The 17,892-nt window shown below is 35.8% G+C and overlaps 1 protein-coding gene across 8 annotated transcripts in view; it reads left to right on the forward strand.

The window, feature by feature from the left end:
• Positions 1 to 17,892, forward strand: part of OXR1 (oxidation resistance 1) — a 270,959-nt gene that overhangs the window by 223,223 nt on the left and 29,844 nt on the right. For all 8 annotated transcript variants that reach the window (XM_051609265.1, XM_051609269.1, XM_051609272.1 and 5 more), the window contains 4 exons: positions 1,347 to 1,499; positions 7,181 to 7,365; positions 10,494 to 11,287; positions 15,087 to 15,255. In XM_051609265.1, the coding sequence (XP_051465225.1) occupies positions 1,347 to 1,499; positions 7,181 to 7,365; positions 10,494 to 11,287; positions 15,087 to 15,255 (1,301 nt within the window). The remainder of the gene's footprint in view (positions 1 to 1,346; positions 1,500 to 7,180; positions 7,366 to 10,493; positions 11,288 to 15,086; positions 15,256 to 17,892) is intronic.

The following is a 17,892-nucleotide window of genomic DNA, read 5'->3' on the forward strand; positions in this document are numbered from 1 at the left end:
TGAGAGTCGATACTGGGGCTAATATTTTTTATAATCTCCCCATCAGTGACCTGAATGGGGAAACAGAGGACAGAGAACGCACCATCAGCAACCTTGGAGTGGGAGGGCAGCAAAAATGAGGTAGATTGGTTGACAAACTGGAGGGAAGGGCAAGGGCTAGTCATCAGAGAGTCTGAAGAGATGAAGTAACAGAAACCTCATGAAGTTCCAACAAGAGCTTGGACTTATCTGAGACAGAAGGAACCTTTTATGACAGTGTGAGGGCTGGCTAGCTACATTCCACCTTGCAGAAAAAGATGTAAGGACCAAGGAGAGGTTGAGGCTAGTGTCCTGGTGGAGATGTTGAACAGTGTCCACTTGTGATGGTGAAGGCTAATCATGTGTCACGTGGCACATGAGAGGAATACAAACAGGTTAAGGAAAATGGTTATTTCCGTGTTTGGGGGGCTTGTGAAGCTGTATTTGCAGTGTTGTGTCCACTTCTGGCACCTCCAGTACCAGAAAAAAATTGTCATGCTGGAGGGAGTCTAGTGGAGGCCCATTAGGGTAAGCAGAGAATGGAAACATAAGGCACAAGGATTGGCTGAGATTTGGGTATTTTTTGTAGTCTGAAGAGGAAAATACTATTGGACAATCTGATTTCTGTGTTGTTCTGCCTAGTAGACAGGTTAAAGGGAGCAGAAGACTTGGGTTCTTCAGAGGTTTATAGTAAAATGATGGGTAGCTACAGCAGCAAGAAGCTGCACAAGGGGTCCTGATTAAGTGAAAGGAGAATATTTTTCCATGATGAGAGTGGTGAAACACTGAGCAGGTTTATTGGAGAGTCTGGGCAATCTCCAGCCTTGAAGAATTAAACTCAACTGGAAAGGCCACGAGCAATCTGATTTAAGGTAGGCTTAGGTCTGCTCTGAACATAGAGTTGAAGTAGCTGAGCTTTCAACATAAAGTGATGTATAATATTACTGGAGGGTAACAGAAGACAATGAATAGGGCTTCTGTTGAAGTTAGAAAATAGTCCTTTTTGTGAACTTCTGCTCAAATTTTGCATGTGACAGTGTATTGGATGGTGTCCTTATGTGAGTTCTGATAATTATTTTGTTGTTTATTCCCAGATCAGTTGTGAATATCTTTGTCCACTTTAATATCATGGGATGAATATCATGTGCTTCATTGGTTACATGCACTGTCAGATCAAAGCAGTCCTTTAAACTGCAGTGAATTTAGAACCCTATTTTTACATTTGCTTTCATGTCAAAGAATAAAAATTACACAACAGAAAATGTCTTAAAGTTAATATTGAGAAAAGCAGATTAGTAAGTTCCTTTTTTTTATATATTTCCTTTTAGGATCCAGATGGAGTCCAACAGAAAGAGTCAGCTGCTTCACCAGCACATACATGTGTTCGCCCTACAAGAGTGGTATCATCCACCTCCGAAGAGGAGGAAGCATTTACAGAGAAATTTCTAAAAATTAATTGCAAGTACATCACTAATGGCAAGGTACTTAAACATTCAGGTTTTACTGTTACTGTATTGGATGTAAAATTAAAGTACATTTCAAACTATAAACATGCAGTAAAATATAGTTACTGATATGTAGATAGCTGAGTTTATAGACATGTCTGTGTAAGTGTATTTTTTTATTCACTGTTTCTTTTGGATCACCACACCACTTTTATCTTAGACATGTTGCAAGCAATTAATATGTAATTAATCTGTGACCAGCTTTCCTGTAGCAGTACTGTTAAGTGGCTCTCTTCTTTTGAGGGCATTGAGGTCTGTTTGTTCTTTTGTGTCAGTACCTCTCCTAAGTAATACTCTTTACTTACAGTGCAGAAGAACATGCCTTAAACTTTAAGGAAATGTCTAGTTGGGTAGCTTCATTTACATTTTCCTAAAGCAGAACAGTGCAAGCAGAACTAACCTCTTATGCTATAAACAAACACTTCTATGGTGGGTATAGCATGGTAGAAATCTTGATTTTTCTTTAGTGTAGTAGTACAGTTCTCTTAGTAGTGTCAAAACATCAAAGCCTCTAAGATAGTAGCAGTAAATTCCATTTAGCTCATAAGTGCACAAGTCTTGCATGGATTTTTAGGGACTGAGATCATGTCAAAACGCTTTACCTCAGAATGCTTTAGGAAAAAACAAAATGTATTGCTCTCCCACCCCACAGAAAAATTACTATTAGACACTTTAATGATGAAAAATCATGCCTTCACTCAAGCTGAATGAATGCAAAGAAACTCAAAGTACTCTTAATACTTCCTCCTTCATCTGAAGTTTGGGTATGTAAGTACAAATGCTCCTGATTCTGTGTTGCTCTGCAATAGGTTTGCAGATAAGCTACACTAATAATAAGAGATTCTTATTAATCTGTTTAAAACTGCGTATTTTTGATTATTCTTTTTTGTGCTGATGGAAAAGATTTTGCAGATCTGTATGTCTAGACTTGAAGTCTTTTGACAATACATGTGTATTGACAAAAGCTGTGTTAGAAGTTGGTGAGACAAATACTGGAAAACTTTTGTTTGTTACTTTATTCTACATTGTATTTTGTTTTTTATGTGGATCCTGGACAAGTCAGTACTACTTGGTTTTCAGTGCTCTGATGCAGAGGAATTGAGAACTGGGAGCCTTTTAGAAATTGCCTGTACTGGAAAAATATGTTTGGACACTCCGTTATCATAAAGTTTTGCCCTAATCCTCCCTTTATAATGACTGATCAAATTTCTATCTCTGATATTATATAGGATTTAGAGCTCCATTTCCTGAAGTTTAAGTAACTTTAATGGAAAGAAGTTAAAACTGATTCAGAATTGAGTAACTGCCTGCAGGTGTGGTTTAATCTACCTTCAATATGCATGTTGTTGCTTATCTGGATTAATATTTTTGAACCAGCTTTAAGATTGAAGGAATCTATTTTTAATAGCCTAGTTTGTCCGTGTGGTTTTCAGCAATGAAATGGCTCAGCATTTCTCTTTGAGGCTGTTAAATCTGAACTTCACATGAATAGAAATTCACTTCATGTCTTTAGAATGTCTTAAATGCAGGAAACTCCTATAAATGGTATTTTGTGGAAGAATCAGAACTTACTCTACCGTGTGACGTTGAACTATTTAATAGCTATATACAGAGTATGATTTTTACTTGTGTTTCATTAACGGGTATTTTGATACTTCTTTCCTCAACAACATTATAAATATGATCCAAGACAAGTCACTCGTTTTTTGATGGAGGATGTTGTAAAATAGCAGGAAAGGTTAGGTTGTCAAAAGTAACTGACTAAAGAACAGTATGCTGTAAGATTTTTTTTTTTCTGGCATCAGTGGTGTTACCCATTTCTGGGTATTTTGTAGAGCAATTGTGATATCTGTTGCCATGGTAACCAGAAAAGTCTGTTCAGAACCTTAAACGAATGCATGGTACTAAAATGCTCAAAAGTTCATCACTGGCTTACTCTGAGACAGTAATTTTGTATAAGTATTGTAGGGAGTGCTAGCACAGAAGTCTGTCTGGTCCTTAATGGCAAACCATCAAGGGAATGAAGCTTCAGGCACTATCGTTTTAAGATGATGTGTCATTTTACCTCTACTTAGGTAACACTGTGTGTTAGCTCTCAAAGGCTGGAGCTGTTTCACTTTCTGTCTTTCAGGGAAGACGACCATAATGCGTTGAGCAGTTCTTGACCAATGCTTGACTAAATGCGTATGCTCCCACTTACATCTTTTGTCCTGATGTTATCTTTTTTCCTCTCACAGAATTAATAGCACTGCTATTAAAAGAGTCACATAAATTGTTAGAGAAAGTGACGGAAACACTGACGTGTCTGAAAAAGAGCAATTGGGGCCAAACAAAATGCTTCTTTATCTGCCTGTTACCTGAGCTTTATCTAGCTGCCTAGGTTAACATTCAGTGATTCTTGGTAAAAATAATAAAAAATTAAGAGAAGTTAAGAATCTCACTTCTAGCCTGTAAATTTGGGGCAGCAATTCTCTAGAGAAGTACCCTACCCTAAAGTGTTCCTGTTGTAACTGTGAACCGTATCAAATAACTTGTGCGTCAGATATGTTGCACTGGTCTCCCTCCTGTCATCTTTTAAATAGATAAGAATGAAATAGGTCATCTCTTTTGAGTCACTATAAAGCCACTGCTTTCAAGATAGCTGTATAATCTTTGAGTTGTTTGCAGCCATTGCAAGGGAAGTGTTTGAGCTTCTTAGTCAAGTACACAGAAGCTTGATAGTTCCAAAGATTTAATTCTTTATTTCTGTATCAGTGTAATTAATTTTAAATAGAATTACACGTTCAGATTAATTTTTATGCTGACTTTTTACCTGTTGGTGTTGAGGGTTTCTTCAAAGACTAAGATAAACAGCTTTTAGGTTTCTAGCTGTGCCTTTGGTCGAGGCTGCAGAGGTAGGTAGGCTTTAGAGCCTCCCATTTGTGTCAAGGACAACTGCCTGATGCACAGGCTTGTGTTTATTCTGACATCAGACAAGTATTGTCACTGTTCTGGAAAGTTTCCAGTTACAACAGAATGTGTCTCACCCTTGCTTCCACTATGTAGTCAGAAGTCTTGCACACTTCTATGGCTGAATATTTGCCTGCAGAAAGTTGCTGCCTGCAGAAAGATGCTCTCTGCTGTTCCTCAGTGTTGAGTCTAAATGCCACAAGGTGCTATGCAGTTTCTTTATGCACATTCAGATTTGCCCTGGAAGCAGACTTTTGTCCTGGGTATGATATTTCTTTAAGATATTGGCATGCTTGGCCTGTAGGGTTTGGAGGGGTGAGCTGGTATTTTCTGGACTGCTAAAATTGAGGCTGAAGCAAGATAATTGCAATGAGAATATGTGCAACTGGTTTTCCATATGTGTTATTGTAATGTTGTGGCTGTAGTGTTCAGATAAGCAATGAAAAATTGAGTTAGGAACTTTCAACTTGTTTTGCAGTAAAAGATTCTTTAATCAATTTTTTTATCTGGACTGCCAGCTGAAGCAAGCATCTAATTTGTTTTCAAGATCACAGCTAAAGCATTGGATTTTGTTTGTTTAGTAAAACCAAGGACCTTGTTGACATGGCTGATGTTATGACAGTTGTGACAGCTCACCCCCTTGATAGAAAAATGTTATCTCCTTTTATTACTTCAAATCTTCAGAACTTCCTGAGTACTTAATAAATTAAGGAGGTTTAATGAAATAAGAACAAGTGATAACAAAATATTAGTCTGGAAATGAAGAGTTCTCCAGTGAACTTGATTGCTGGTTGCTTCTACCGAATAATAGATAATTTTAGAAGTTGGCTTTGAACATTTCAATCCTTCAGCTAGAGCCTTCATACCACCTTGCCACCTTGCCTTTTTTTTTTTTCTCTCCAGCCTGTTTTGAAAAACCATGTGCAGCGTGTGGGCAATGAAAGAATAGAACAGATTCTTGCAGTTGAAAGTGACCCATAATGATCATCTAGTCCAACTGCTGTCAAGTCCATGGCCTTGACTTTTCTGGGTCAGATCTGAAGAATATTAATAAAATATTAATAAAATTCTTTTATGTGTGGCCATTAGTGAAAGAGCTCAGAGATAGAAATTATGTTGCTTTTTTTTGTATTATGTACTGAATTTACAGAAGTATATTTGTTTAAAGAGAAACAATTGTTTTTCTGAGTAGACTCATTGACTTTTGCATTCACTGTTAGATATCTTCTAGACTAGCGTGGGTATAACTAAGTGTAGATAGTCATCCTCTTGGAATTCCTTTTTGCACCTTGAAAGTGCATTTCCACAATACAGTGCTGGGAAAGAAATGCCGATGATAGTTTTGTTTCAGTGTCTTAAACACCTTGGAATTATGTAAATATGTTCCACTGACTCTTTGTACTCTAAAAGCATGTATAAAACCTTGTCTCTGAAGGACTAAGAGGACATAAATACAGATGCTTGAGCTACTTTTGAGACTGTTTTCATTTTTCCATACTAGTGATAGCATTTTGTCATTACTGTAGACTTCAGTACTACTTTTGATTTTTTTTTTATAACTTGAAATTTTCTGCTTGCTATACAGCATCTTGTTTTTCTACTGTGAAGGTCATAAACCGTCACAGTGCTGGGAACAAATTTCTGGAATTAGGAAGGATTGTAGTTGTGTTTCATGCTGTGCTGATAGGTCTTCTCAAAACAAAACTTAAACAATACACAATGCTTGTAATCACTGTGAACATTTTAGCAGTGAGATGGGTATTTATTCAAATCCTGGTAAGTCTCAGCAGCGCATGAAACAACTTTTGTGATTCTTGTACAAAAACTCTGAATATCTTTCCAAATGTATAAACTCCTTAAGATTCAAGATCTCTTAACAATCACCCTGCTTAAAACTAGGTAACGTCCAGTTCGTAGTTCAAACTCCAACTCTACTGTTTTAGCAGTTTAACAGATTTTCGTAGCAAGCAGCTGCTAGTGGTGTTGGCATGTTTCTAATGCTTAATAAAAGCCCTCAAAAAACCCAATTCAACATATTGTAAATTAGGTCAGTACCTGTATTGTTTAGGAACCCTGCAGCTCATAGTATGAGTATCAACTTTCTTTAAACTTTCATTCTAGAAGTTTAAAATCTACTTGTATTCATGTACTGCAGCAATATAATTCTGATTAAATACATCCAAAGCTGCATCTTGATGCAACTGCATCTTAAAAAAAAAATTTAATTTTTTTTTTAAATTAGTTTCATTCTACAGATGTATTTGTCCCATTAGTCAACAGGTCCATTAAGCTGGAATGACTTAGATACTGTGGTTGCTTTTTAGTAAAGAAAACTAAGATAAATTAGTTTTTTAAGAACTTTTTTATGTTCTTTAAATAGTCAAAAGTGAGAAGAGCTAAGAGTCAGGTTTTAGACAATGGTTGAAGTTTCTTGCAAAATTAGCAGTAAGTCTTGTGGTTATCTGGGAAGGATGTATCTTTACCTCAGAAGAGCTACCTAGAATATCCTTCAGGGTGCAAGGGTTTGTGGTTTTGTTTCTCTTCGTTACTCAACCCAGCTATCAAGTGGTTGTGAGAAACAAAACTGTTTTCGTAAAGCAGGTGGAATTAATTTGCTTCCACGGAAAACAGTTATGTTTCTAGATGACTGCTGAATAAGATGAAATATGAAGGAGAAAATTTACCACTTCTTTTCCTTCTCATTTTAGGGTACGGTCAATGGGGTGCTGCTAGTGACACCAAATAATATAATGTTTGATCCTCATAAAATGGATCCTCTGGTCCAAGAGAACGGCTGTGAAGAGTATGGCATCATGTGTCCAATGGAAGAAGTGATGTCAGCTGCTCTGTATAAGGAGATTGTGGACAGCAAAATTAAGGATTCATTAACCATGTAAGATAGGATAGTATTTATAAAACTTTGAGTAAATATGAACTGTATCCATATTGCTGAAGATACAAAACTAGCAAAACCATATTTTTCTTCTGTTGTTTTCCTTTATAAGAACATCAATGATGAGCTTGGAAAGACCCTTGAGAAAAGTTGCTTTACCTTAAGTTCTTACATCCTAGATACTATATTGAATAATCCTCTTCTACATACATGGCTTTTAACTTACTTCAATAGTCTCTTTTAAAAATCAGTGTATAACAAGAGGTGCTGCATCACTTCCTCTGACCCCACTATGAAAGCAGTAACAGATATTTTCAGTTCTTTAGTAATTTAACTGCTGTTCAGGAGTAGAAGAGTCCACCTTAAAATGCTTTAGTTGCAAATCTTTATTGTTTAAGGTTTTCCACTTTCTTCTCAAGCTCTTGTTGCTGTGAGAAATGGTTGTAAGACTAATTCTCTGAGATTTGTGTGTATTTTTATGACACTAGGAGTGAATTTTCTCCTTTTTTGCCTAGTGAAAGAACTGCTTATTTGCCATTGGGTGTAGCCTTGTTTGGGTTGAACAGAATGAATTAGAATCTGTAAGCCTTATCACTGGTGTTTAGTGTGGTAAACATTTAAAGCTGACTTTGTACAGCATTATGGAAAATCTTTGCTCCATTTTGTCTGTTGCATAATTTTTATATTGCCCTTAAAAACAGGATAAATTCTAACACTAAAGCCAAGAAGGTTTACAAATTTAACAAAAAAAAAATCATGTTACTTTTAACTACAGGTAAAAAGCACAAACATTTGCAAACTTCCTTTACCATCTAACTGCAGGGAAGTGGACTTGTTTAGAGAAGGTAGAGTTGTCTTTATGTATGAGACACGAAAGCTGTTCGCCCCATATGGAAGTGTAAAGGTACTCAGTAACTCTAAAAAATGCCCTTTTACAGTTCTTACAAGTAACATGCTAAGTACATCTTTCTTGGTAATCTAGATTAATGTCTGGACAAGCAGAGAAATAACTTCTCTTACACCATTTTTGAGCTCAGCTTCAGCAGAGACCTGGTAGTAACCTGGTATCTGTGTATGGTCTTGTTTGATGCCTGAAGTCATGTGTTTCTTGAAAGAGCATCTAATGTACATGTTACTGCAGTAGTATTTTTGGGGCTTTTGATGTAGGATAATGATTATTGCTTTCTGGAAGTTTATTTTCTGGATTGAGTTTTAAAAAGGTTCTTGGAGGTCCTACTTCAATTGATATATAGTGCAAGTAATGAGATTATGAAAGTCAGATTACTCTTTTTAAACTACCTGTTTGAATCATAACATTGCAGTTGCAAAACAAGTCTCTCTCCTAATGTTTAATTTCTTAACTCAATGTTGGTTTATAAATGTACCTTCCATGTCCTGTTGATTTTTATTCTCTTGTAGCCCATGCATTTTCTGTTTTGTTTATAAAATAAATGCATATGAGTGGAAACATGTCTAGTAAGAAAATGTCACACTCCGTGTTCAGAGCCTTGTATGTCCAATTTGATTTAGCCTTATTGTCAACTTCATAAACTACTACTTGGAACACCAACTTGTAGCTTTTTTTTAGTCCCATTAGTTTTGTGCCTCAACCTCATCAAAATGGAAGGCATGGTTGTAAATTTTGGGGAAAATAAAATTCAGATTTCCTAAGTCTGTAACCAGAACAGCTACAGCTAGGTATGACACCAGTGTGTCTCAGGATGAGACTTAAATCGTGTTTTTCCAGTGTTGGGTTTTTTTTTCTTATTATTCCAGTGTTATAATTAAACCTCATCCTTTCCCAAATTTGCCAACAGTCAAACATGTTTAAACTCAGAAAAACAGTTTGAGCACTGAAAGTAAGATTATTGGTGTAATGGAAACTGATCGCAAAACTGATCAGTTCAGTGTTGTATGGTTTTACACAAACCATATATAAAAAAAATATAAATCACAAGCTATACTGAAACAAGAAAAAATATATCTGAAAACATACAGAATTTCTATGGATTTCATGAACCTCTTGTTGTGCTTGTCCCAAAGCACCCATTAATTAAAAAAAATAAGGAAATATCTCAGTCTAAAAGGTGATAAATCTTAAACTTTAATCCACATGCTTTGAAAGCAAAATTTAATCAGCACAGGCTTAGTACAGCTTTATTTTAATACATGGATAAGGGGCAAACATTGCAAACATCCTGAATTTTAGCCATCTCTCAGTAATGTGAGTAATATGACCTAACTGAATAACAAGATTTGTAGAAATATGGAGTGGATTTTATCCTTCAGGATGTGAGATCAAGGTACAAACTTCTTAAAAGCATTTGATACTTTATTGGCCATTATGAACTCTGTTCAAAAGTATGTTTGAACGTGAGACATTTTTTGTAAAGGTTGTGTACTGTTCAGTTTATTTGACAACACTGGAAAATCTTCAGTTGTGTAGATACAGATGAGCATGTTCACAGTCCCCTTGTAGTCCTTATCTTCTAAAACTTGCAGAATTTCTGGATAGCTTATTTTGAAAGGCAGGTTTGAATAAGTTTATTTTCTTTGGGGAAATTAAGATGTTTTACACTTGTGGTGTGTTTGGGTTTTTTTTTTAAGGTTAGACCAGATTATTTCTGCCATTCATTTCTTACCAGTGAGCTAGGTGTCGACTTCCTATTAGGGTGAGATAGGTCTACACAATTGTACTGGCCTCTTTGGTAGACTAAGCTTAAAACATTTTGGAGGGTTTCTGCCTTTAGAAATTATGGTTGTGTGTAGCTTTTTGTTTGCTTGCTTTTTCTGTGTTTTTTGTTTCTTTTTACTCTTCAAGCATCTCAAACAATCTTGTTGGCTTCATAGGAGAGCTTCTATTTGCAAAAGTATTGTCTTTAAGTTGTGAAGTTCTGTATCATGCTGGCAAAAGGTCTGCCATAAGTTTACCATTATAAGAGCTATTTTATGCTTGTTTCTTATTACTGGTGCTCTGGGTTAAGTTTTTTTTGTTGTTTGTTTCAATTCTGTTTTCTTTTTTTCTAAGAGCACACTGAATTTTTTTCAGCATTAAGAAAAACTTAGTAAAGAAAACAGCGTGACAGAAAAGGCACCTGCTTATAATAACATTGTTATTTGTTCAACAGAGATGTAGAACAGCTGTCTGTAAGGGAAGTTTGCCATTCCAAGAAAGCTGCAAAGAACAATACAGATGAAGTGGATTCCAGGATTCGAGATACAGGCAATGACAGTGGTAGTACTGCCCCGAGGAGCACAGAGGAGTCTCTTTCAGAAGATGTCTTCACAGAATCAGAACTATCTCCAATACGTGAGGAACTTGTTTCCTCAGATGAGCTTCGACAAGATAAATCTTCTGGAGCATCATCAGAATCTGTCCAAACAATAAACCAGACTAGTGCTGAATGTTTAACTATCATTTCAGACTCAAATGCAGCTGCCAGTGACTTAAAACCCAGTGCCGAAATGATTGTCAACGATAAACGGGTTGATACCCACAACTTAGGTTCAGAAAGTGCCGAAATGTCTGTAAAAGGGGGACAAGAACCTAGTGAAAATATTGCAGGTGTCCTCCAGCTGTCTTTACAAGGATCACATGGTAGTGAAGAGCATGACAAAGAGGCAGAAGTGGGTAATGATCAAGATTCCTCACTAGCAAAAGAACCAGAAGGAGAAAGTAAGACAGAAGAGGAATGTCCATGTTGTGAAGATAGCACAGAATCTCAAAAGAAACAGATGACTAACGAAGGAAAACTAGCGAGAGAGCAAACGCGAGACTCAGAGACAGAAGTTGAGGAACTCCGCCAACTCTGGAAGACCCACACTATGCAACAAACCAAACAACAAAGAGAAAACATGCAACAGGATTCACAAAAAGAAATCAGTCAGAAAACTGTGACTGCAGGAGATGGGCAATTAGAAGGTGAGTCAGTATTTATGTATTAGCCTTCAGACTTAGAATGTGTCTCCCTCCAGCTCATCAGAATTTCTGTTCTTTTTCATTCTGTAGAACACATCTTCTCATATATTGTCTATATTTCTCCTTGTCTTGAAGATAAACTTAAGTTATACCTCATATAAACCAATGGGGAGCATATTGCTCAGGAAGCTGAAAATTGGTTACTGTTGTTACTGCCATTCTTCCACACTGAAATTATATTTATAATTGTATTAAAATACAATATCTTTGTAGAGGAGATTTAAGTTAGCATGTAAAATTATATCAGTGATGCATTGGTCACTGTAGAGCTCAAAATTAAGGAAGTTCCTTAGCAGTCAATTTGCTATCACTTAAATTTTGATCCCAGGGTACATGTATATGAATGAATTTCAGGGAGTGAATTTCATCTTATTTATAGCATGTCTACCATATATTTATGGTTTATGATATGAACAACAAGCACTGGGGGCTTAACACTGTTTGATACTTTCAGCACTTTGTTTCACTTGCCTGTCATCATACGTTCATGATAACTAGAGCAAGGTTGAGCATATAAAAAGCATATATCAGGATAACTAAGTGCTAGATGGTAAGGAAGTAGTGCTATGAATATGTGGAACAACTAAGTTCTTGAGTGCTTTTACTCTGCAAAAATGAAACCATAGGATTATTAGTTGAAAGTTACCTTGAAAGTCTATTGAACCTACTTAATTCTTATTTTCAAAATGTCCTTTTAAAGTATCTTGAAGATGCTTCTGTATGTATTTGGTTTTGCTTTTGAAAAATACATCACTTTCTGATTCCTTATCATCTTAGTAATGGAGATGAACTATTTGTTTTAATTGTGCAGTATTTTGGTAGTTAGAAAGAAAACAGATGTATAATGCCTGTCACAAACTAATAGATTATAGATGAAGTGCATTTGAAGGTCATAATGTTTATGTGAATCATTAAAAGTCAAGATTGTGTTGAATAAAGAGGCCTATTTTTCAGATGATAGAAATTCATCTTACACTTGAGTACCTGATGGGATAGTTTTGGGTTTGGGTTTTTTTTCCTTCAGTCAAGGAAGTAACTGAATTTTGAAATTTGCAGCAGATTAATAGTTGCATCATTCTGTGGTAAGTTTGGCTTTTATGCTTTAAATATTAGAGGAAGCCCTCTCGCAAAACTGCCAGCTTGCAGCAGTTGCTGGTTGTAACTTTTAAAAAATGCTAGCACGAGTGGTTTTTGCCACAATTGCTGTTTTTCTTACAGTTGAATACTACTTGTAATTCAGTTGTATTAGATACTTCAGTTTTGTTGGTTTTCTAAGAGGTTGTATCATTGAATGCACATTTTTCATGCAGGATGGTCTGTACAGTCATGGATTATATGTATATATATAATTAAGTGCCAGCATACAGTCAGAGGGGTGCTGGCTAGAAACCTGCACTGTAGGTTGTGGGGGTACAGTAAAAAGAATTTATTTATTTAAACAAAGAAGCATAGGTTACTTTTTGGAGATTTGTACCAATTACTTTAGTCCAGCTTGTGATGGAAGTATTGTTTGTTTCTTATTCTTGCATGTTGTATTCAAATGCAAAATAAACAGTAAATTATGGAATAGTTTTTCTAAGTCTCAATAGATTTGGTGAAGCTTTTTCTGGCTTTGTCTACAGGCAAATTTAAATAGAGTTAAGGTAAATGCATAGCTCCATTGCTTTGGTCTTCAAGGTCACCAAAGACTAAATATGACAGATCTGTTACCAGTAGGTCACTAAAAAACACTAGGTCATGAAGAAACTGAAATACTGTAAGTGCTAATACCCTGCCTGTTGAACTGAAACTCTGAAGTAGTCATACTGTGAATTACCTAGATAGATCTTTATATATCCTGCATATATCCATAATAAGGACTTAGTTGAATTTCTTCTCTTTTGTGGGAGTTTTGAGCATCTGGGTTTTTGGGAACTCCCATTTGTTGATCTTCAGAGGTCAAATGTCTTTGAATTTGGAATTAATGACCTATTTGTTCTGAATGTTCAACAGGTGATGCCCTGCAAATCAATAATAAGGAGTAGTCTAGAATAGCTAAAAAGGCCTTGGTACTTTTTTATTATCAGGACTCTCATACATTGTCTTCTGTTTTTACAGATACTTATGTTAACTGCTGGACTGAAATAGAAGCTAGATGTCATTGATACTTAGGAGAAATAATGCTGGTCTATAGTTTTTGTGTGTATAGTAAACAAGCTTGAGGTCTCGGTACAGATGACATGTCTGTTTGCTGCTGAGTTAGGTGGATATTGGCCAGGGGCAGAAAAAAATGATACACAATAGCCATTACTAAAATCTTTTCTGATTAATTCTGTATCAAATATACAAAAATATAATGGAGAGCACACCAAAAAAAGAGGATCTTAAATAGTTGTTTTGAGGTTTGGGGACAAGGCTGAATTATTCTCTCACAAAATTATTTTTTCTTTTTTAAGGTATGGTACAGATTCCATTTCTCTGAGCCCTTTGTCAGAGAGTCATAAAATTCTGTATCAGAAGGGCCAAAATCCCAAATATCAGATCATTTTAAGAATTCTTCTCTAATGCTGCCACAAAGTTCACATATTGGTGTTATGAGACAGGGATTTTTGTTCATTTTGGGTTCTTCTTGGATTTGCAGGTTTTTCATCTGACAATTTACCTTTGATCTTATGGGTTTATCAAATAGTTCCAAAACATTCAATTGAATGTTCTACAGTACCGTATCCTGCAGGTATAATTCCAAAATATTGTAACTGAAAATTAGGAGGCACACATTTAAATGTTTACTGAAAAAAATGTGAGGAACAAAGCTATTCTGCACTTCATGGTGAAAATGTGATTAAGAGAACATAGAATAGATGTGTTAATAGGTCAGGATGGTGTTGTTTCCTATGCTTAGTGAATCTGTAGTCTACATAACCATATGAGGAGAACTTCAGCTGTAAAGAAGAGTGCCCTAGAAAATGGGAACATATCTTTCTGTAACACCAGAGATAGGTTAAATCTTTTGTTGTTACAGCTCACCATAAGAACTCTCAAATTTACATTTTCAATCCTTGTTTTAAAAAGTCTCTTGTGGATGGAGCACGTTTGGGCAATTAAGCTAGGAAAGAAACAATTTGGAGAAGGCTTCTTCCATTACCTTGTACTGACTTGACAATTCAGACCCTTGAGGATAATCTTATAATTCTTAGTCCAATTAAATATATTGCAGGAATAAAAATCCCTTACTGCAACGTCCAGTATACTTAATCCTGAAGTGGTATTCATACCTTTGAAGTGTTTGGTATAGCTAACAATTTAAAATCAGTCTCAGACCTCTGTTAGTGGTGCCAGAACTTTTCTTTTTTAAAAAAACTAAAAGTATTGAACATTTTCAACATGTGCGAATCAGGCCCAAGTACTTACTTGATGCTGTATCTTTTGCATGTGTATAGAGTACCTTTTTAACAGTGGGAGGGATGTCTACTTCAGTGGTGAGAGAGATGGATTGAGGATACCTCCTGAAGTGCTGTTGAGCATGAATAAAGACTGTCATAATGTGATGTGAGCTTGGAAGCAGGAATGAATGTTAGGATTATTCACATGTGTTGTACTCTGTTGTTAATTCTGCTGATACAATTTACCTAACAAAAAAAGGCCAAGTAATAGTACCTGTATGACCATACATCCTATATACTTGTGTTACCTAATACAAAATTAGCTAATAATTCCAACTCTGTTGTGCATTGTGGATAGCTTACTTTTTCTTCACTAATAGGTTCTTCTCTTACAAGAGAAAAAAGGCGACATCGATCTCACAAGTTCCTGCGTCTCAGGGTTGGAAAACCCATGAGAAAAACATTTGTTTCCCAAGCAAGTGCATCAATGCAACAGTATGCACAGAGGGATAAAAAACATGAATACTGGTTTGCTGTTCCACAAGAAAGGTAAGAAGGAGGTAGTCTACAAAAAAATCAACACTTTTCAATAGGTTCTTGAGCTTTAATTTTTTTTCTGCAACATGCAGAATTTTTTATTGTCTGTAAAGCAACACAAGTAGGTTTCAACAACTGAGGGTATTGATGGTGGACTCGTACATAACACTGGGATACCTTGTTACCGTACTGAGGTTTTTAGTGATGTACTGGAATTACTTGCAGGTTCAGGCAGTAGTTTTTTATGGTGTTGTTTAGGTTTGTGTTTGTAGCAGGTGAATAATGAAAGATTCAAGTAAGAGCTGTTTGGTAAAATAAGTGAGTTCTGCAGCAAAGTTTTTCCTGTAATTATCTATGTTTCCCATTATTTGGAAACTTTGTAAAAAATATTTCTACTTCTTAAAGCTCTGAGTTCAGAAGAGCTAGCTGGGGTTCTTTTGATTATCTTCGTCTATGGAACATAAAACTTTTCCAGGAAGTAACATAAACATATCTACTGGAAAAATACCTTAATTTGTTGCAGTGATTCAAAGACATGAGATGTCTGTGCTCAGTCACTGTTCAAGTCTTGAATTCTTAAATAATCTTTACTACTAAGAAACTAACTTGAAAATAAGTTGAATGTGATTTTTGGGGTATTGGAGATTATTATATCCTTGTCAGAAGAGGGGGGGATACAAAGAAGGAAACAGCAACAAAATATTATCAGCTGTCATCTTGTATAAATACCTATACACAATGATCAAGTCACTTTTTCATCTTTTCTTTTGAGCTGAATGGCATAGAATGTCCACTTGGGGCACTGCAGTTGAGGACAGATATGGATCAATTGGAGAGAGTCCAGAGGAAAGCAGCAAGACTAATTAATGCCTAGAAAGTGTAACATATAAAGAAAATTAGAAGTAAGTGGGGTTCTTTAATCTAAAGAAGAAGAGATTTATTAAAAACATGAAATCATGTGTAAGAGATGGAAATTACATGAGAATATTTGAGTTTTCCATCAGGGAGAATTGAATCTATTCTAGCACATCACTAACCTGCTTTTTAAACATCACCCCTGTGACCCCTAAATCATGGAGGTTAAGGAGTTTCTTGAGACAAATGTCAGTCACACTGATTCCAGTGTAGCAAATGCTGTCTTCTCCAGGTGACCTCTTGTGGTTACATTCAACTCAAATTTTCTTCTTCTATTTGTATTGTATTTCACTGAAAACAGGTAAATGTTTCACATATGGCAATGATGCTTATGTGAGCTGGTTAAAATTATTACTGTCTCTTTGGTTCATTTTCTAATGTGGCAGAGCAAGTACTTCTCTTCAGCATAAAGCAGAATTTATGACATATTTCAGAAGAGACCATTCTTAGTTTACAGTATTCTCATCTCCTTGGGAATTATTCGACATATGAAAGGTTTCTCTCTCTAACTGCATGGGGAATTAGTAATCTTTTCTTTATCTATCAAATGTGTGTCCTGTGTTTTTTGTATACAAAAAGTCACGTGGTGGCAGTAGTGAGGTGTTTGTTTTCTCAATTCAGTGTTAACCTTGCTGAATGCTACTCTGCAAAGTATTTAGTGTCAACCCAGCTGACTTTGTCACCTACTGGCAAGAAAGAAAATAGTAGGTGTCTGACAAACCTGCTTTATTTCAGTGTTCTTAATTTCAAACAAGCCAGTCTGCAAAGGAATGTCTTAGAGTTCCTCAAACAACAGGTTTTATTTACTTTTTAAACTGCTATAACTATACACATTTTCAGGTTTTTAAAGTTAAAATCAGGATGCTTTTTTTTTAATTTTCATACTTGTAAGGCTTTTTCAAAAAAAAAAAACCTTGTTCAGTGCATGACGAGTCTGCAGCTTCTTGTTCTGATATTGTCATAGAACTTATCTAGCCTTATGCATCTTTTTTCCCTTTCATCAGTGTTACCCAGGAACCTTAACTTTAGCAAGGGTCTCTTTTAATAACTGACCCTGTTAAAAGACTATTACTGTATATCTGTGTGCTGCATCCTTTTAGACATAGAGACACATGAAGATTATGCTTTGAGGGACTTTGGTGGAGGGACATCGAAATACTGTTCTTCAGGCGAATTCAATATTCTTATTCACTATAGTAAAAATCTCTGAAGTGAGATATAAGTAATATTCAAAATCTTGGTAACCAGATCCCATAAACCTCTAGCTCTGAAACTCTTTTCCACAAGGAAAAGATGTTGGTGGGTTCATTGCATGTTCTTTTTCTAAATGCTCCATCTGTGCACCAACAGGAAATGCTTAATCAGAATAGACTGACATCTATTAGGGTTGCAAATACCTTCCTTCAAGGATTTGGGGCATTTTGTTCTCCAAGACTGGAGAACCATGACATTTGTGGCTGGTAACTTAGAAGGAGAAAACTTTGAATCTTGGTACTTACTCCAATACTGCAGTTAGAATAGTCTGTAGTTTGTGTCTGTGTGCATATATCTAGAGATATATACGTGTGTGTGTATATACACACACACTCTCGGTCTTATTTTTTTATATTAATTCTTATAATGTTGTGTAATGTCTGTATAATGTTGGTTACAGGTCCTGGGAGTGTTCAGCTCTTCGTCAGGGGTTGGGAGAACAGACATGCTGACTTCTTTGAATTCCATTTTTGTTTGGTT

This window comes from Apus apus, chromosome 2 (genome assembly GCF_020740795.1).
Source record: "Apus apus isolate bApuApu2 chromosome 2, bApuApu2.pri.cur, whole genome shotgun sequence".
NCBI classification, from domain to species: Eukaryota; Metazoa; Chordata; class Aves; order Apodiformes; family Apodidae; genus Apus; species Apus apus.